At 40.5% G+C, this 14657-nt stretch overlaps 1 protein-coding gene across 2 annotated transcripts in view; it reads right to left on the reverse strand.

Moving 5' to 3' along the window:
* The window catches only part of OTUD3 (OTU deubiquitinase 3), a 753927-nt gene that overhangs the window by 696249 nt on the left and 43021 nt on the right, over positions 1 to 14657 (reverse strand). Inside the window, exon 2 of one of the 2 annotated variants that reach the window (XM_044061796.1) lies at positions 1539 to 1979. The exons of the other annotated variant lie outside the window; for it this stretch is intronic. Coding sequence (XP_043917731.1) covers positions 1539 to 1747 — 209 coding nt within the window. The 5' untranslated portion in view covers positions 1748 to 1979. The remainder of the gene's footprint in view (positions 1 to 1538; positions 1980 to 14657) is intronic. 2 annotated transcript variants of the gene reach the window in all.

The raw sequence follows: 14657 nt of genomic DNA on the forward strand, positions 1-14657 counted from the left end.
GCTCTAAAGATCACATTTGGGGGAAGGCTTTTTAAAACCATTCCACTGATAAAGGTGCTTATGACTGAGCACTGAAACTGGTTTGGTGCGTATAACTTTTATATGGTTTGCTGGCCGGATTCTAATTTTTGTGGACTCGCAATAAAAGATTTGGCTATTATCTTGACCACCTAAATCTTTTGGTTTCTTTGTTGCGGTCCGTTTTGGATTTAGAATTATTTAGTGCAACCTGCAAAGAGAAAAGACATACACAAAAATTATCTCCTTGCATTCCTTTTAGAGGCTGTTACAAGCAAACATTCCAGGGTAGTACCAGAAGACATTGTCCACCTGGATATCAGCAAGGCCAGGCCTTCGACTTGGTCCCACACAGGAGGCAGACAGAAAAACTGCAGTCATTGCAGGTAGGACCAAGACTGAGAAACTGGACTGATGAGGGGCTGAAAGATAGAGCACAGAGTGTTGCGGTAAGATGAACAATGTCAGGAATTAGGAATATGTCTAATATAGTGGCATAGGGTTTCATGCCAGGTCCAGCACACGTCAGGAATTTGTCTTGGACATATCCAAAAGAATAAAACAAAAAGAAGGATAAACCTCTTAGCTAATGACACAGTGACAAATGCAGCAGTGTAGTGGTGTAAAAATCCAGGAAAGACATCTATTGAGCATAAAAGCAGAAAGTGAGGTTCAATACAAACACAAAACACTGTACTTCAGCCACAACAACCTTGTTGGGAAAAGTATCATATGGGGGAGAAGAATTGACAGCAAAAGGAAAAATGATCTGGGGATGTTTGCAATGTCTGGATGGAATCACAAGAAGCAGAGTGTGAGGACAGAAGATGGTTGTATCCTCAAAGGAACAGACTCCAGAAGCAGAGAGTTAATATCCTGATTCTACACATCCCTTTCCATGTATGGCCTGTGGACCATATTCAAGGTGTGGTGTGACCAAGCCTATTAGGTTGTTGGAAGGAATAGAAAGAAAAGCTACCAGAAAAATATTTAGAATGGAGCGGAGGGGATATAACAAGAGACTAGGGAATCTACAGATCTTCTCACTTGAAGCTGGAAGAGATGACACATGATACTGGTGCACAAAAATCAGGTCCGGTAGCAATGAAGAGGTTATCCTGAACAAGACCAGAAAAGGGAAGAGGTGATAAATGATGGGGGAGCCCTACTCCCTACACTTCCAAAAGTACTTCTTCACAAAGAGACGGATGTAGACCCATGAATTATCAGAATAGATGTTAGAGAAAGCACTGACAAAGGCTTGGGATGGTTGAAGAAAGGCTACTGAAGAAGGTACAATATTAAATGCACTTAAACACCAGACTGGAGAAACTTATTATTGTCTCCTTTTGGCAGCAAACAAATGTAATGCAATGCAAGGTTATGTAATGCAACTCATGCAATGATAATGTCATGAATAAAAGGTTAACCAGCCCTACCATATTACATGAAACCAGCATTTACAATAATATAATGAACTAAAGACTTAGGAACAAAAATCTAAAAACTCGTTTACTTACCCATCACCAGGTACTTCTCGGATTTTGAGTGCCATGGCTTGAAGCTGATTAGCAAAACTAACAAACTCCTCATCATCACTATCACCACCGCCCGGTGCCCGATTTTTGCGTTCCTTGGCTAAAGCTCTCCTGGCAGCTTTCTCATCCCTTTTTCTTTCCAACTCCGCCTTCTTGTTAGGCTTTGCTTTAACAGACTGCTTCCTGGACATTATTACAGAATTTATAACTCCAAAAAGGAAATCATTTGCAGATGAGAATTCTGCAGCAGTGCAGAATGTTATTACTACAGCAGTTAGTGATTACCGGTTCAGGCTTGGCTTGAAAAAATTTTAGACTGTTTTTGAACTGTATGGAAAAGCCAAATATGCAGTCATTCTGAGCTTCCAACAATGGAATCAAATCATTTTACTTAGAAAATGTTTCTGCTGATGATGACTGTGCCTAAATAGAAGGCAAATAAGAGTGAAAATGGTGTAAACAACTTTGTAGCCTTAAAATTAGAAACATTTTCAGTAGATATTCTTGGGAATACAGTCCCATGTGGGACAAAAAGCATGACAGCCTCTATCCAGTACCACACACCTGAGAAGAACTAAATATTTTTCAGATTACCATTGTTACAAACACAGATTTTGTTCTAAACTTAAACGTTCACTTAAAATACGTAAAATGCTAGCGTTGTAGGAGTTGCCCTCCTACAAAAGGAGGGTGGTTTGCAAAAAACAACTCTGAATACTCTTCGGTGGCTGAATTTGCATATTAAATGTTACATTTAACTATAATAATAACAGTCATAACAGCAACAACAATAATAATAAACAATCCTATTTGTTAACTAGATAAAACATACATTTTACTACTTATCTGGTAATTGCTACATCAGGGTTTGTGACCAAGGCACTGCCTTAAAATCCCTGATGCACAAAGGCAGGCAGGACTATTTATGGGGAACCCATAAAAACACACAAAAAACATAAACCCACCCACCTGCTCAATTTCAATGCACCAAAACGTACTGCTTTCTGTTTTAAGCAGAATGGATGTAATGATTAATTTAAAGGAGACAGAGGTGAGCACAATGAGGTTTTCTGAAAGCATACTGCTATCAAAAATGGTTTGGAATGTGTTAATAGCAGCTGTAACATTTTTTCTTCAGCTTGCAGAGGATGAGGGGAAGAGTACATGTAGAACTATTTCACAGGATAATGTATTACATCACGCAGGTTTCAGATCTATTTTTTTTTCTTTGTACAAGTTTTTTGTAGTACATGCAAAAGGGAAACCAGCACAATTACCATTACAATGTTAAATGCAGTAAATATATTAACTGGAAGTGAAGAAAAGCCAATTCTATGGCTTGCCATGTAACATGGAGAGGATAACGTTACAAAATAAAACTTGTGGACGTAGAGAACTGTGGATTTGTAAAAGAAATAGAGGAGTCATTAGGAAATGTGCATTACTGCAGGAGAGGTTATTGACCTGCTTTTCCAAACTTCACTGGGATATCAGAAATGCCACACAGTAACATTTTGGCAAGGGGAGGTACAGTATAATGTTACTGCAGTGCACACATGCACTACTTGCAGAATTACTGATCACCCCCACAGAAACTGCAGTAATCATGGGCAGCTATTACACACAGCTTTGTCAGAATGATCAGGTGATGTAGCACAACAGAATATAATGGAGAATTTAGATGTGCTAAAACTCCCATTAGACAGTTGAAGTAATTTATTTTATTTAACATTTGTTTACTGGGAAAGTCCAACTTGGAACAAAGCCAATTTTCAGAGGAGACTTGGGGAGAAATGCTCCAGACGCATGTATTTATAACGTGGGTGGAAACTGCAGCACCCCGGAGGAAGCTCACTCAAACATAGGAAAGACATGTAGACTCCGCACAGAAGGCACCCCAGCCGAGAATCGAACTGGAGAACCTCTTGCTGTGAGGCGACAATGCAACCGCTGCACCACTGTGCCATCCAAAGTAACGACACATCGACAGTTATTACTACACAAAAGTTAAAGGAAACTCTCAGGAAGCAGCTTCATGTAAGTTCCTGGGCTTTCATGGGATTCCTAGAGAATTTTGGACAGATACGGACAAGGCCAGACTGGAGACCTTAGATTTTTAAGATGACGGTACAGTAGACTTACTATCAAATGTTTGAAACTTACCTTTAACGTCATTCATTAGGTCGAAGGTAAAGGTGCAAAAGTTTAAAATTGCGAGTGGAAATCCTGTCGCCTCATAGCTTGCATTTGTGGTTTTGAGCTTCGCTGTTTACAACTGGATTGCACTACAGTGGGGATCGGGAAAATTACCCTTTTCCTCACTGTAGTATGATCTTTGAGTTAGACTATATAATTAGCAGGGGATGTGGAGGAGGGCACAGCCCCCCCACATGGTGGGTGCAGGGGGGCTTGCCCCCTGCAAACCAATAAAAATGTTTGTGATTTATGAACAGTTTTTTTTTGCAGAAGATGAACATTTCAAGAAATGCTGAATGTTGATTCTAGGCTTTCAAACGTTCAATATTTTAAACACTCAACAAAACAGTTTGTCCTTTTTTTCCCCGACTATTACATTAAACGCTAATACGGATTTCACTCTTTTTATAGTAAACTAGTATAGTAACCAACGGTTATGTACCAGAGACATGGAATGAGACAGAGATTGTAGCAATACCAAAAAACAGAAATTGATGCCATCCTTCTACAGACCCATCTTAGTTCTCAGTCATAAATATAAGATGTTCATGTTCACTGGGCTTGGTAATTGCATCCCACAGTTTGTGGAACTGGATCACTGTGGGTTTGTAGGAGGAATCATCACTTTAAACAGCATATTAAAACTTTCCATGGTAGTAAGGAATCCATCAGGGAAGGACGTATGGGTGGCTATCATTAGCTCTGATGCCAAAAAGGTATTTAATACTTGACATTTACTTGGATTCAAGGGTAAACCGACTTAAATAAAATAAATTAAAAACAAAATGTGAAAGGATGAGACAGTATGCACGCATTTGGTTGGCCGGTGGATGGCCGACTGGAAAATGTTCGAAAGCAGTACGGTGACGTTGCAAAATTGCACCCCCCTCCCTTTTTGACCCATGGTAGTGCTTGTTTAGGTGGTAGAGTGGACAGGAATGTCCCATTCAGAGTTTTGTACAACATTCCGACCATTCACACCTTGAAATTCGACATTTAGGTTTGGAAAAACTGACATTTGGCGATCGGTTGCATGACCAAATGCATGTATTCCAGCTGAGACAGGGCTGCCCCTGTCCTGTTTACCGTATAACTGGATCTTCTTGCCAAGGTGACCCATCAATTACAGATAAGACATTACAGCATTAATGAGTAGTAAGTAAAAATCCCACTGTGTGCAGATTACATTCTGCTGCATCTCTCTCAACCTCGGGCGGACATTTACTGTTATAGTGGGAACTTCAGATTTGGCAAAATAGTTGGCTACAAGATAAATACAAGATTAGAGTGCTTCCTATAAATCAGGACCCCTCTCTGGGAATGAAAGCGGATTTCACTTTCTTGTGAGAACCTGTACACATCAAAAATTTAGGAATGCAGTTTGGTATCCTCCACACCTTGTTGGCTAAGAAAACCAGTAAGAAATGCTTTGAAAGGAGGAAAGAGGCTACTGTGTGTGCTGGACCTTGACTGATGAACTCCCAACTATGAATTTCTTTCTGTGGCCAGTACTACTGTGTCTATTTCAGTCATTCCCAGAGGATCACTCCAAGCACAAATGAGTCTCAAATATCAGTGATGTTAAATGAGGAAGGGTGTCAAATTAAGAGTTGCATAGCATAAATTAGTCTTGGAGAAAGAGATGAGGGGAGAACTGAGTGTCAGATCTACAGATACAACGAGAGGTGTTCCAGCTGAATATTCTCATATAAGCAAACAGTGATGGGGTGGCTTGGAAGAATTATGCTCCTTTCTTATGGGATATATACAGCCAAAAGTCCTAGAGTGCTTTTCTGGTATTATCGCTGGGAAAGAGAAAAACGATGCATTACTTTCATGGTTAGGATTTAATTTGTATATGGAAAGCAATGAGACAAGAGAGGGCTCAGCCTTGAAAAGGATTTTTCACACCAATTAAATAGTGGTGCAGTGGATAGCATTGTTGCCTCACAGCATGAGGTTCTTTGGTTCAATTCTCAGTTGGGGTGCCTTATGTGTGGATACTTATTCATTAACTAAACCTTACTTTTACTTCTGAAAGCAATAGCAAACCTGGACAATGAACCACTCTGGTGGTACAGAGGGATAAATCCCAGACTACTGCACAGCTGACCCGAGTTTGGATTAGCAGCTTGAGTGACTGATGGAGTAGAAGTAGTAAGGGAGGGAAGGGTGTGCCCCGTCCCGGGGGGGGTGGGCTTTTACATGGAGAGATATCTGGTGCAGGCTGGGGATGTTGCACTGGGGAGCAATGTCTAAAGAAGGGTTGTCCTGGCTGAGCTGCTGCAGAGGCAGGGTCATGCACCACATGCCCCCATTGTGCACATGCCCCTTGGATGCAACCACAAAGGCTGCAATGGAGGGAGGGAGGAAAGGGGTAGACCCAAAGAAAAAAAAACACAACAGGCTAAAGGTGGTGGTCAAGACTCCTAGGAAGTCCTTGAGTTTAAGCTAAGACCAGTCAAAGGTTAGTCTGGTGTGATTTTGTTGAAGCTGGCAGATCAAGCATGGACATGGGGCACTGAGTAGAAAGGTCTTATGATGATGTATGAGAGCAAGAAATGCTAACAAAAAAAAAATTATACATACACACACATGGATGTGTTCCATTATATCAAAAGGACACAACTGATGACAGTAATAATGATGTTAATACTTGGAATGTTGATACATACTGCATATGCTCCAATTACCCCAGAGCAGGCTAAACAACGTTTTTGTTGGGGGGGGGGGGGGGGCAAGCCCCTATATCAACTATAAGATCACACAATCCCTGGAGAAAGGGAATATTCCCCACCTGGGGGATTGTCGATCTCATTCACATGTCAACCATCTGTTTGCTGACCAAACAGATGTCTATCTTGTGTACATTCAACAATAGGCAAGACACCTATATAATGTACATGTATCAAACATGGATAGTACACCCTCAAGGAATGAATTCATACCAGGGTTCTTTAGACTGCACTAAATCCTGAAAAGGTTATCTACAATATGTAGTCTATTATATCTATAGGATATATTCACAGAAAAAAACAACATTCCAGAGCATGAAATTATGCTGAGGGATGTACTTGAATTGACGACTTGGAAGTGCTGTTCAAATAAAATCCTTGGAATTCTCAAATAAAATCCTTATAAATAATTTTTTCCAATAGCCAGAAATATACTTCAGAATGGGAAAATGTAATTAATATTCAGACATGCTGGGGATATCTAAGATGGCTACTGACTGAATGATGAACGGATTTGAGCTCCCCATTGTGAAAACTGCAATTTTGTGGATAAAAAGGGCCAGTAAAGACCATCAATTTATTTAAAAATTGGTTACTGGCTAGTTATTACACTGCACGAATGCCAGCAAAGAATTTGGAGAAAGGAAAAGAAAATAAAGCAGAAAAGAAAAACACTTCAGCTGTGAAGAAATGTTGCAACTGTTCAGCTTTGTAGAGGAGATGGCGTCCACTAATGCAGATGAAAAACAATATATATATATATATATATATATATATATATATATATATATATATATATATATATATATATATATATATATATATATATACACACACACACACACACACACACACACACACATATATATATATATATATATATATATATATATATATATATATATATATATATATATATATATATATGTGTGTGTGTGTTTAATGTAAAACAATGAAGGAATATATACAGACAGACAACAAAACACTGCAAAAATAGAAGCAGCTTGTCTAGCTTTTCAGATGAACTGATTAAACAATAAATATTAAAGTTTGAAATGAAGAAAAAGCTACTTGAGCAAGATGCTTCAACATGTATAAAAGGGAGAGAAAGAGTTTTCTCTCCGTACTGTTGATTTTTTTACTTTTTTGCTCTACCACAAAAACTGAAATTAATAGACCACATTCATGTTATGAAAGTACACATATGCAACGGCACTGGTGATGTCCTTACATTCACCGTTGCAGTACTCATAAATTTATGGTATTCCCTGCCATGAAGCCCATTGTCCAGCCAGTCTACCAGTCTACCGTTGCTTTAAGGTAAGCTGAACGTCACCTACACACTCCTCATGTAGATGTAGCTTAAGGCATAAATTTGACATTCAGGTGTACCATCCTCAGAACTTCTTTGCCGCCAGACTGAACACTATTTTTAACAGTCAGTCTGTTTGCCTCTGTCCATTTTTTGCATCTTTTTTTCTGTTTGTTGGAATTCAGGTAATTACTCCTGTTTGCTGAAGTCTTCACTGTTGCAGATAAGTACCCAGTTGACATTTTTGTTCTTTTCCTGTTTTTTTTTTGTGATGTTTGGAGGATTTAATGTCATCCAGGAAGGGTAAATGCCAGTGTGGGAAACAGATTCCCCATAAAGACTGCCACAATAAGTGCATTTTTTGGCTAAGAGCTTCTCACAACCATAAATTTTGTTCAATTTGTCAGGTATTTGTCCCGAAAACCCATCGTAGTAGGCTTTTTTCCCTTTCATTGCATCTTGAGAACCACCACCTTAAGCTTCTTGCTAAAGATACTATGGATGGAACTTCCTGACCCAAGGGTCAGCCATCAGGGAAGAAGAAGGTGAAAAAGATAAGACAAGGAATCTCCTGCTGTCCAGCCTCTGCGAGGGGTTTCTCCCAAGGTTATTACAAACCCAGAGACTCACCTGGTTATGTCGTTGGATTCCTCTGCCACGTCCGGGTTGGAGGCCGGCGAGGATCCGATGGGCAACAAATCCGACAAAGCTGTGCAGGCATCCATTTTGGGCATTCAGGGGAAACCATGATTGTGTAATGCCCCTAGACCCCTTGGAAACAATCAGTTTCTTTTTAGGGAAGAAGTTCCTACTATGTTTGTGGAATGCCATCCTGAGTCAGGGCCTTCTCAGTTTTCTAGGACGACATCCCTTTAAAAAAAAAAAAAAAAAAAAAAAAAAAAAAACTGAAAAATAAACACGTTTCTTCTGCTCCTGGAGATCCACAAAATGAGCGGCAGGTAAGGCCTCTTCAAGGGGTTTTGATTCCTGACCCTCCTTGATCCTCTTCTTCACCTAAAAAGAACCAGGAAAATGAATTCTTCTGAGGAGGAGTTGGATTCTGATGAAGAATCCCTTACTTATTCTACCCAGATTCCTTCTCCTTTAGACTACAGGTCTGAGGAGGAGGAAACTAATAGTCCAGATATTCCTTCTGAAGAAATTTCCTTTGGGGACACAATCTCTAGCATGATGGAATTTTTTAAGTGGGATTGTGCCCAGGTTTCAGATACCCCATAAGAGGTATTTTGAGTTACTGATAATGGAATATCCTAAACCTGTGGCTATTCCTCCTGTCTTTGCTGTTTTACTAGGTGTTTTTTTCCAATGCCTCTAAAGCATCCAATTCTCTGCCCCCTGTTCCTAAGAAATCCGACAGGTTTATAAGGTGACTGAGGATTGTTCCTTTTTGCTCAAATGTCGTGCTGCTGACATCTCTGTGGTGTCTGTAGCCTCTGATAAGCCATCTCAATTGCTTCCTTCGTCCATGTTACTGCCTTCTGACAAGGACAGCAGTACCATGGACAGGCTGGGTAAGAAGGTTTATACTTCAGCTACCCTAGCTTTGAGGACTATTAAATTATCAGACCCACATATCTAGGTATGTGCTGGCTCTTCTTTCTCAGGCTTGTCATTTTTTTTTCTGATTTTCCAGACTCCGAGTAAATCTTCTGCTCTTTCCTTGCTAGGGACTTCCTCTGAAGTAGTTCATCATTCTATCAAATGTAGTTACAATGCAGCTTTTGGTTAAGTACTGAGGAGGTATTCTTGGCTTAGGCTTTAACCTTTACCCAATAATATTAAGGCTAAGTTGATAAATGCTCCTCTGGATAATAAACTTTTGTTTGGGGACGTGGCTACTGGTTTATTTAAGTCTCTTCAGGACAAGAGAAAGACCTAACAGGAGCTTAAACAAGTCTTTGTTTCGCCTGTGCGTAAATTTCAGAGAAATTACCCTTCTAAGCCAGCCTTTGTTCGTAGGCAATCTCCCCCTCCTGCTAAAGGAAAAAGGGTGGTAAACAGGCTCCCCCTGCTAAGGCCACTCAGACTGCAGGGATTCCAAAGCCTTCCTTTCCTGACAAACCAGATGCTGTCCGACTTATCCACCTGTTCCCAGCCACATTTCTCTTTCTCTTCACCTCTTTCTCTTCCTGTTTGGCTTTGAATCACCCAGGATTCTTGGGTTTTGTCAATCATTCATTAGGGGTAGTTCATGGTGTGGATTTCCTGTCGTCCTTTTATGGGCATTCTATAGCCTTCTCAGAAACAACTTCCTTTTTTCTCCCAGAGGTTCTTCGAGATCTCTCGTCTCAGGGTACTAATCAAGAGGTGCTTGTGTCCCAAAGGGGGAAGGTGTTTTATTCAAGAATGTTTCTAGTGCCCAGAAACTAAGGTACTTGGAGACAGATTCTAGACACCCCCTCACCTAAACATTTTTCTGAAAGTGCCTTCCTTTAGGATGCTGTCCCTTCAGACCTTTTTTCCTGTCTTGCTCCCTCAGGCCTTTCTGGTGTCTCTGGATCACAAGGATGCTCATCTCCATATTCCGATCCATCCTCTTTTCAGGATGGTTTTGCATTTCTTTGTTGCTTCCTGGCATTTTCAGTTCTGTGCTCTGCCCTTTGGCCTTTCTACTGCCCCAAGGGTATTCACCAAATGCCTTACTCCTGTGACTGCTTTTTGGAGGCTTCAAGGGATCCAAATATTTCCTTACTTGGACAACCTGCTGATTCAGGCATCCTCTTTAGAGGTCCTTGCATAAAATCCTTGTTTTACCATTTCTCTTCTTCACACCTTGGGGTTCCTGAGTCTTCCCTGCCTCCTTCTCAGGATCATGTCTTTCTGGGTTGAGGGATTCAGATGGTGCCAGTGCTGGCATCCCTGCCTCCTCTATAGGCTTAACTCTCATTTCTTACTTTCAAACTCTTCTTCTCCTGGCCTCCATTACAGCCAGGGAGTTTGAGAGTTCTGGGGTTCATGGCTTCCACCATTCTGATGCGGCCTCTGGCCAAACTCCACATGAGGAAGTTCCAGTGATTTCTGAATTCTGTGTGGCTTCAACATGCGCATCCTCTAGACTTTACAGTTCCTCTTCTTCTTCGTCTCAAGAAGGAACTTTTGTGGTGGATTAAGCAGTTGTCTCTGAATCCAGGGCTCCATTTTCATCCTACTCTTCCCTCTCAGGCTCTGTTCACAAACACTTTAGATGTGGGATGGGGAGCAATGTTTCAGCTCTCTGAAGGTTCAGGGAGTCTGGTCACCTCATCAGCAGGAGGAGCATATGAACATCAAAGAGATGAGAGCGCTTATACTGGCTCTTCAGGCCTTTCATCCTCTTTTCTCTCTGGGGCCTCTCAATGTATTCATAGACAATACCACAGTTTTATGGTATATCAACAAACAGGGGGGAACAAGATCTTACCTTCTTTGCCGGCTAGCACTTCTGGTATGGGATCTGGCTGTCAAGTATAAAGTGACATTTCAGGCAGTTTATATTCCTTCAGATCAGAACAGTGTAGCAGACATTCTCAGCAGGTCCTTCACTCAATCCCAGGAATGGATGCTTCACAGGGATGCGTTTCTGAACACTGTTCAACAGGGGGGGTACTCCTCAAGTAGATCTCTTTGCCTCCCCTCTGAACAGACAACTTCTGCTCTTTTGTGCCAGAGTCCCAGGTCCTCTGGTGTAGAAGGTGGACACCCTCGCATTTTCTTGAAAGGGGATGCTTCTTTATGCATTCCCTCACCTTTGTCTCATTCTGAGAGTCCTGTTCAAGATTCAACAGGATGCTCCCATAATCTTGTTGGTGACTCCCTTTTGGCCACAACAGAACTGGTTCCCTCTTCTTCTGCATCTAGCCAATGGCAATCATCACAAGTTACCTCACAGGGTGATCTACTCACACAAGACAAGGGATCTCTCATCCATCCCCACCTGTCCACATTTCAACTGACACTGTGGGTGATAAGGTTTTGATCATAGAGACCTTTTTTTCTGAGGATGTGCTGCAGGTCCTGCAGGAGGCCAGGAAACCTACTACTAGGAAATCCTACTCATCTAAATGGAAGAGGTTTTCTATTTGATATCTTTCTCGTGACCTTGGCCCACTTAGTGTGGATGTTCCTTTGGTTCTATCTTATTTGTGTGAGTTGCTCAATGCTGGTTTGGCCTATTCTTCTATTAAGGCCCACTTAACTCTTTCTGCTTGTTTGACTTTTTCTCCGCCAGTTAGCTTCTAGACTTGAGGCCAAGCAATTTCTTAAAGGTGTCCTTAACATTAGACCTCCCAGGAAACCAGTTCCTCCTCCCTGGGATCTTAATTTTGTTCTGGAGAAATTGACTCAGGATCCTTTTGAGCCTGCTGTTTCAGCTTCCTTGCAACATTGTTCTTGAAAGACAGTTATTTTGTTAGCTCTTACTTCTGCCAGACAGGTGTCTTGAGTTGCAAGCCCTTATAGCTTGTCCGCCATTTTTGATATTTTGTGAGGACAAGGTGTCCTTGCATACTAATCTTTCTTTTATGCACAAGATGGTTAATGAGTTGTCACTTAATCAGTCTATTAATTTGCCTACTTTTTTCCTCTGTCCACAATCTGACAGTGAGAGGGTGTTGCACACCTTAGACATGCATAGACAGCTCAGCTTTAGTCTTATCCAATACAGTCTATCAGAAAATCTGATCAGTTGTTTGTTTCCTTTCATCCTAGGTCTTTAGGACTGGCTAACTACTAACAAGCAAACTATTTCTACTTGGATTTAAAAGGCTATTTCTTTTTGTTACACTTTTCATGGTGAGAGCCCTCCTTCTTCTGTAAAGACTCATTCTACTACAGCTGTGGCTTCTTCTGGTGCTTTTTCAAAGACTCAGACACTAATTCTATTCTTGAAGCAGCTACCTGGACGTCTGTGCATACTTTTACCAAAGACTACAAGTTGGTTTGTATCTCCATATGGAGATGGTTTTGCCAATGCTGTTCTTCATGGCTTCTTAGAGGGGACTACTGCTGCTCCCTCCTCCCAAGTTTCTTCTTGAGCTTTGGTGCTCTCCCATAAGTTATGAATACTGCAGCAGTGAATATTAGGACATAGTGCAGTTGCATAAAATTGTATCATAACAGTAGATGTCTTTACCTTCACCACTGCAGTATTCACTCTCTCCCCCCATCCCCTTATCTTCACCACTGCAGTATTCACTCTCTCCCTCCATCCCCCTAGTCTTTTTTCCTTCCTGAATGTGCAGGTTCTCTCTGGTTTTCTTGGACTCCTGTTGCTACTGGGGCAATCAGTTCCGAGGATGGTACGCCTGAATGTCATCTTTATGCCCTATGCTACCAAAGAGTGTGCAGGTGACATTCAGTGTACCTTAAAGCAATGATAGACTTTAGCAGACTGGCCGGACATGATTTACGACACGGAATACCATACATTATGAACAGTACAGCGGTGAAGGCAAGGACATCTACCCTTATGGTAAGACACTACATTTCTGCAAGATTTGTTAATTGAGAGGGTACATTGTGTATATATGCCAAAAAAGAAAGAGTATCCAAGATCTATCTTAGTAAAGATGAAATTATACCAACAGAATGAGTTGCACATGATGAAGGTTTTGCTGAAAGGAAAAAAAAATAAAAGAGGGTTTGTAGAAAATGATTATTCACTGTACATCAGGCAAAAGAGAAACATGTTTATCCCAGCAATCACGGAATGCTGAAGTGCAGGTGTAATATTCAAGCTGCTATACCAACATGTCTTCAGAATATTCTTCCTGAAGGGTTAAAGACATTAGAATAGGATAAGGAGGAAATACAAAAATGTTTAGTCAGCAAAGCAGCAAACAGAAGGGAACTTAGCCTCTCTTTTTTTATGGCAATAATAAAGCATATAGCAAAACGTAGACAATAAACAGTCTTTTCTACTGCTCCACAGGAAAATCCTTGAGTGAAAGAAAAAAAATTTCAGGAGCCGACTAGAAGAATCGGGAGTACTTAGTATTTGCAGCCGAGACCAGTGCTGGAAGATTCAGGAAGACTACTAGCAATACTGTGAAATTACTGAATAAACACAGGAGACTGAAAAGCACCAGTCCAATTAGATACAGGATTAAGCAAATGAAGTATGTTTTTGCAAGAAATGGCCAAGAAAGATCAGAATTTGTTGACAGCAGTAAACAGATGTAAAGCATATTATCCTACTTTATCATTAGAGTTCAGAAGAACACTGCAGGAACTGAAGTAGTAACAAACATTTTTATTCTTATCAATATTTGTATAAGAAAATCCCATAATAGGAGACTTCCAAGATGGCTGCATAGAGGTCAACATGTTCATTTCTGCTCTCCCAGCGTGAAAAAAAAGAGACTAAAAAATAACAACCAATGATACACTCTGCTTGAGAAAAATTTAGTTACTGGCTAGCAAATACAGTACTGCCTGGATACCAGTAAAGAAGACATTTAGAGAACCTGAAAGAAAATCAACAAGAAAGGTGAAGAGGAAACACTGGCTGAGAAGACTCCTGCAGCTGTTTAGATAAAAGCAGTTCAAGTTTCAGCTTTTGTTACAAAAGATGGCTTCCAGTAATTTGGAGGAAAAAAATAAATCAAATGCACTCAGAGGTAATTAAAAAAAAATGAAACAGTAAAGGTGCTGTTATGGAATAAGATCAGCATATTAAAATGTATATTAATTTCAGTTTCATTAATGATGCTATAATATGTTTTTAAAAAGCAAATATAAATTTGAATGCAGGGCTGTGGAAAAATACAGCTTCATAAGATGAAGTTACTGCTGTGCTTTAACTGCATTCTTTTGATATTGATATGTAACAAAGAAAAAGTAAGTGTTGTATGAGCAGAG

Source organism: Protopterus annectens, chromosome 2.part0 (genome assembly GCF_019279795.1).
Source record: "Protopterus annectens isolate FY-2018-M chromosome 2.part0, PAN1.0, whole genome shotgun sequence".
In the NCBI taxonomy this organism is placed as follows: Eukaryota; Metazoa; Chordata; order Ceratodontiformes; family Protopteridae; genus Protopterus; species Protopterus annectens.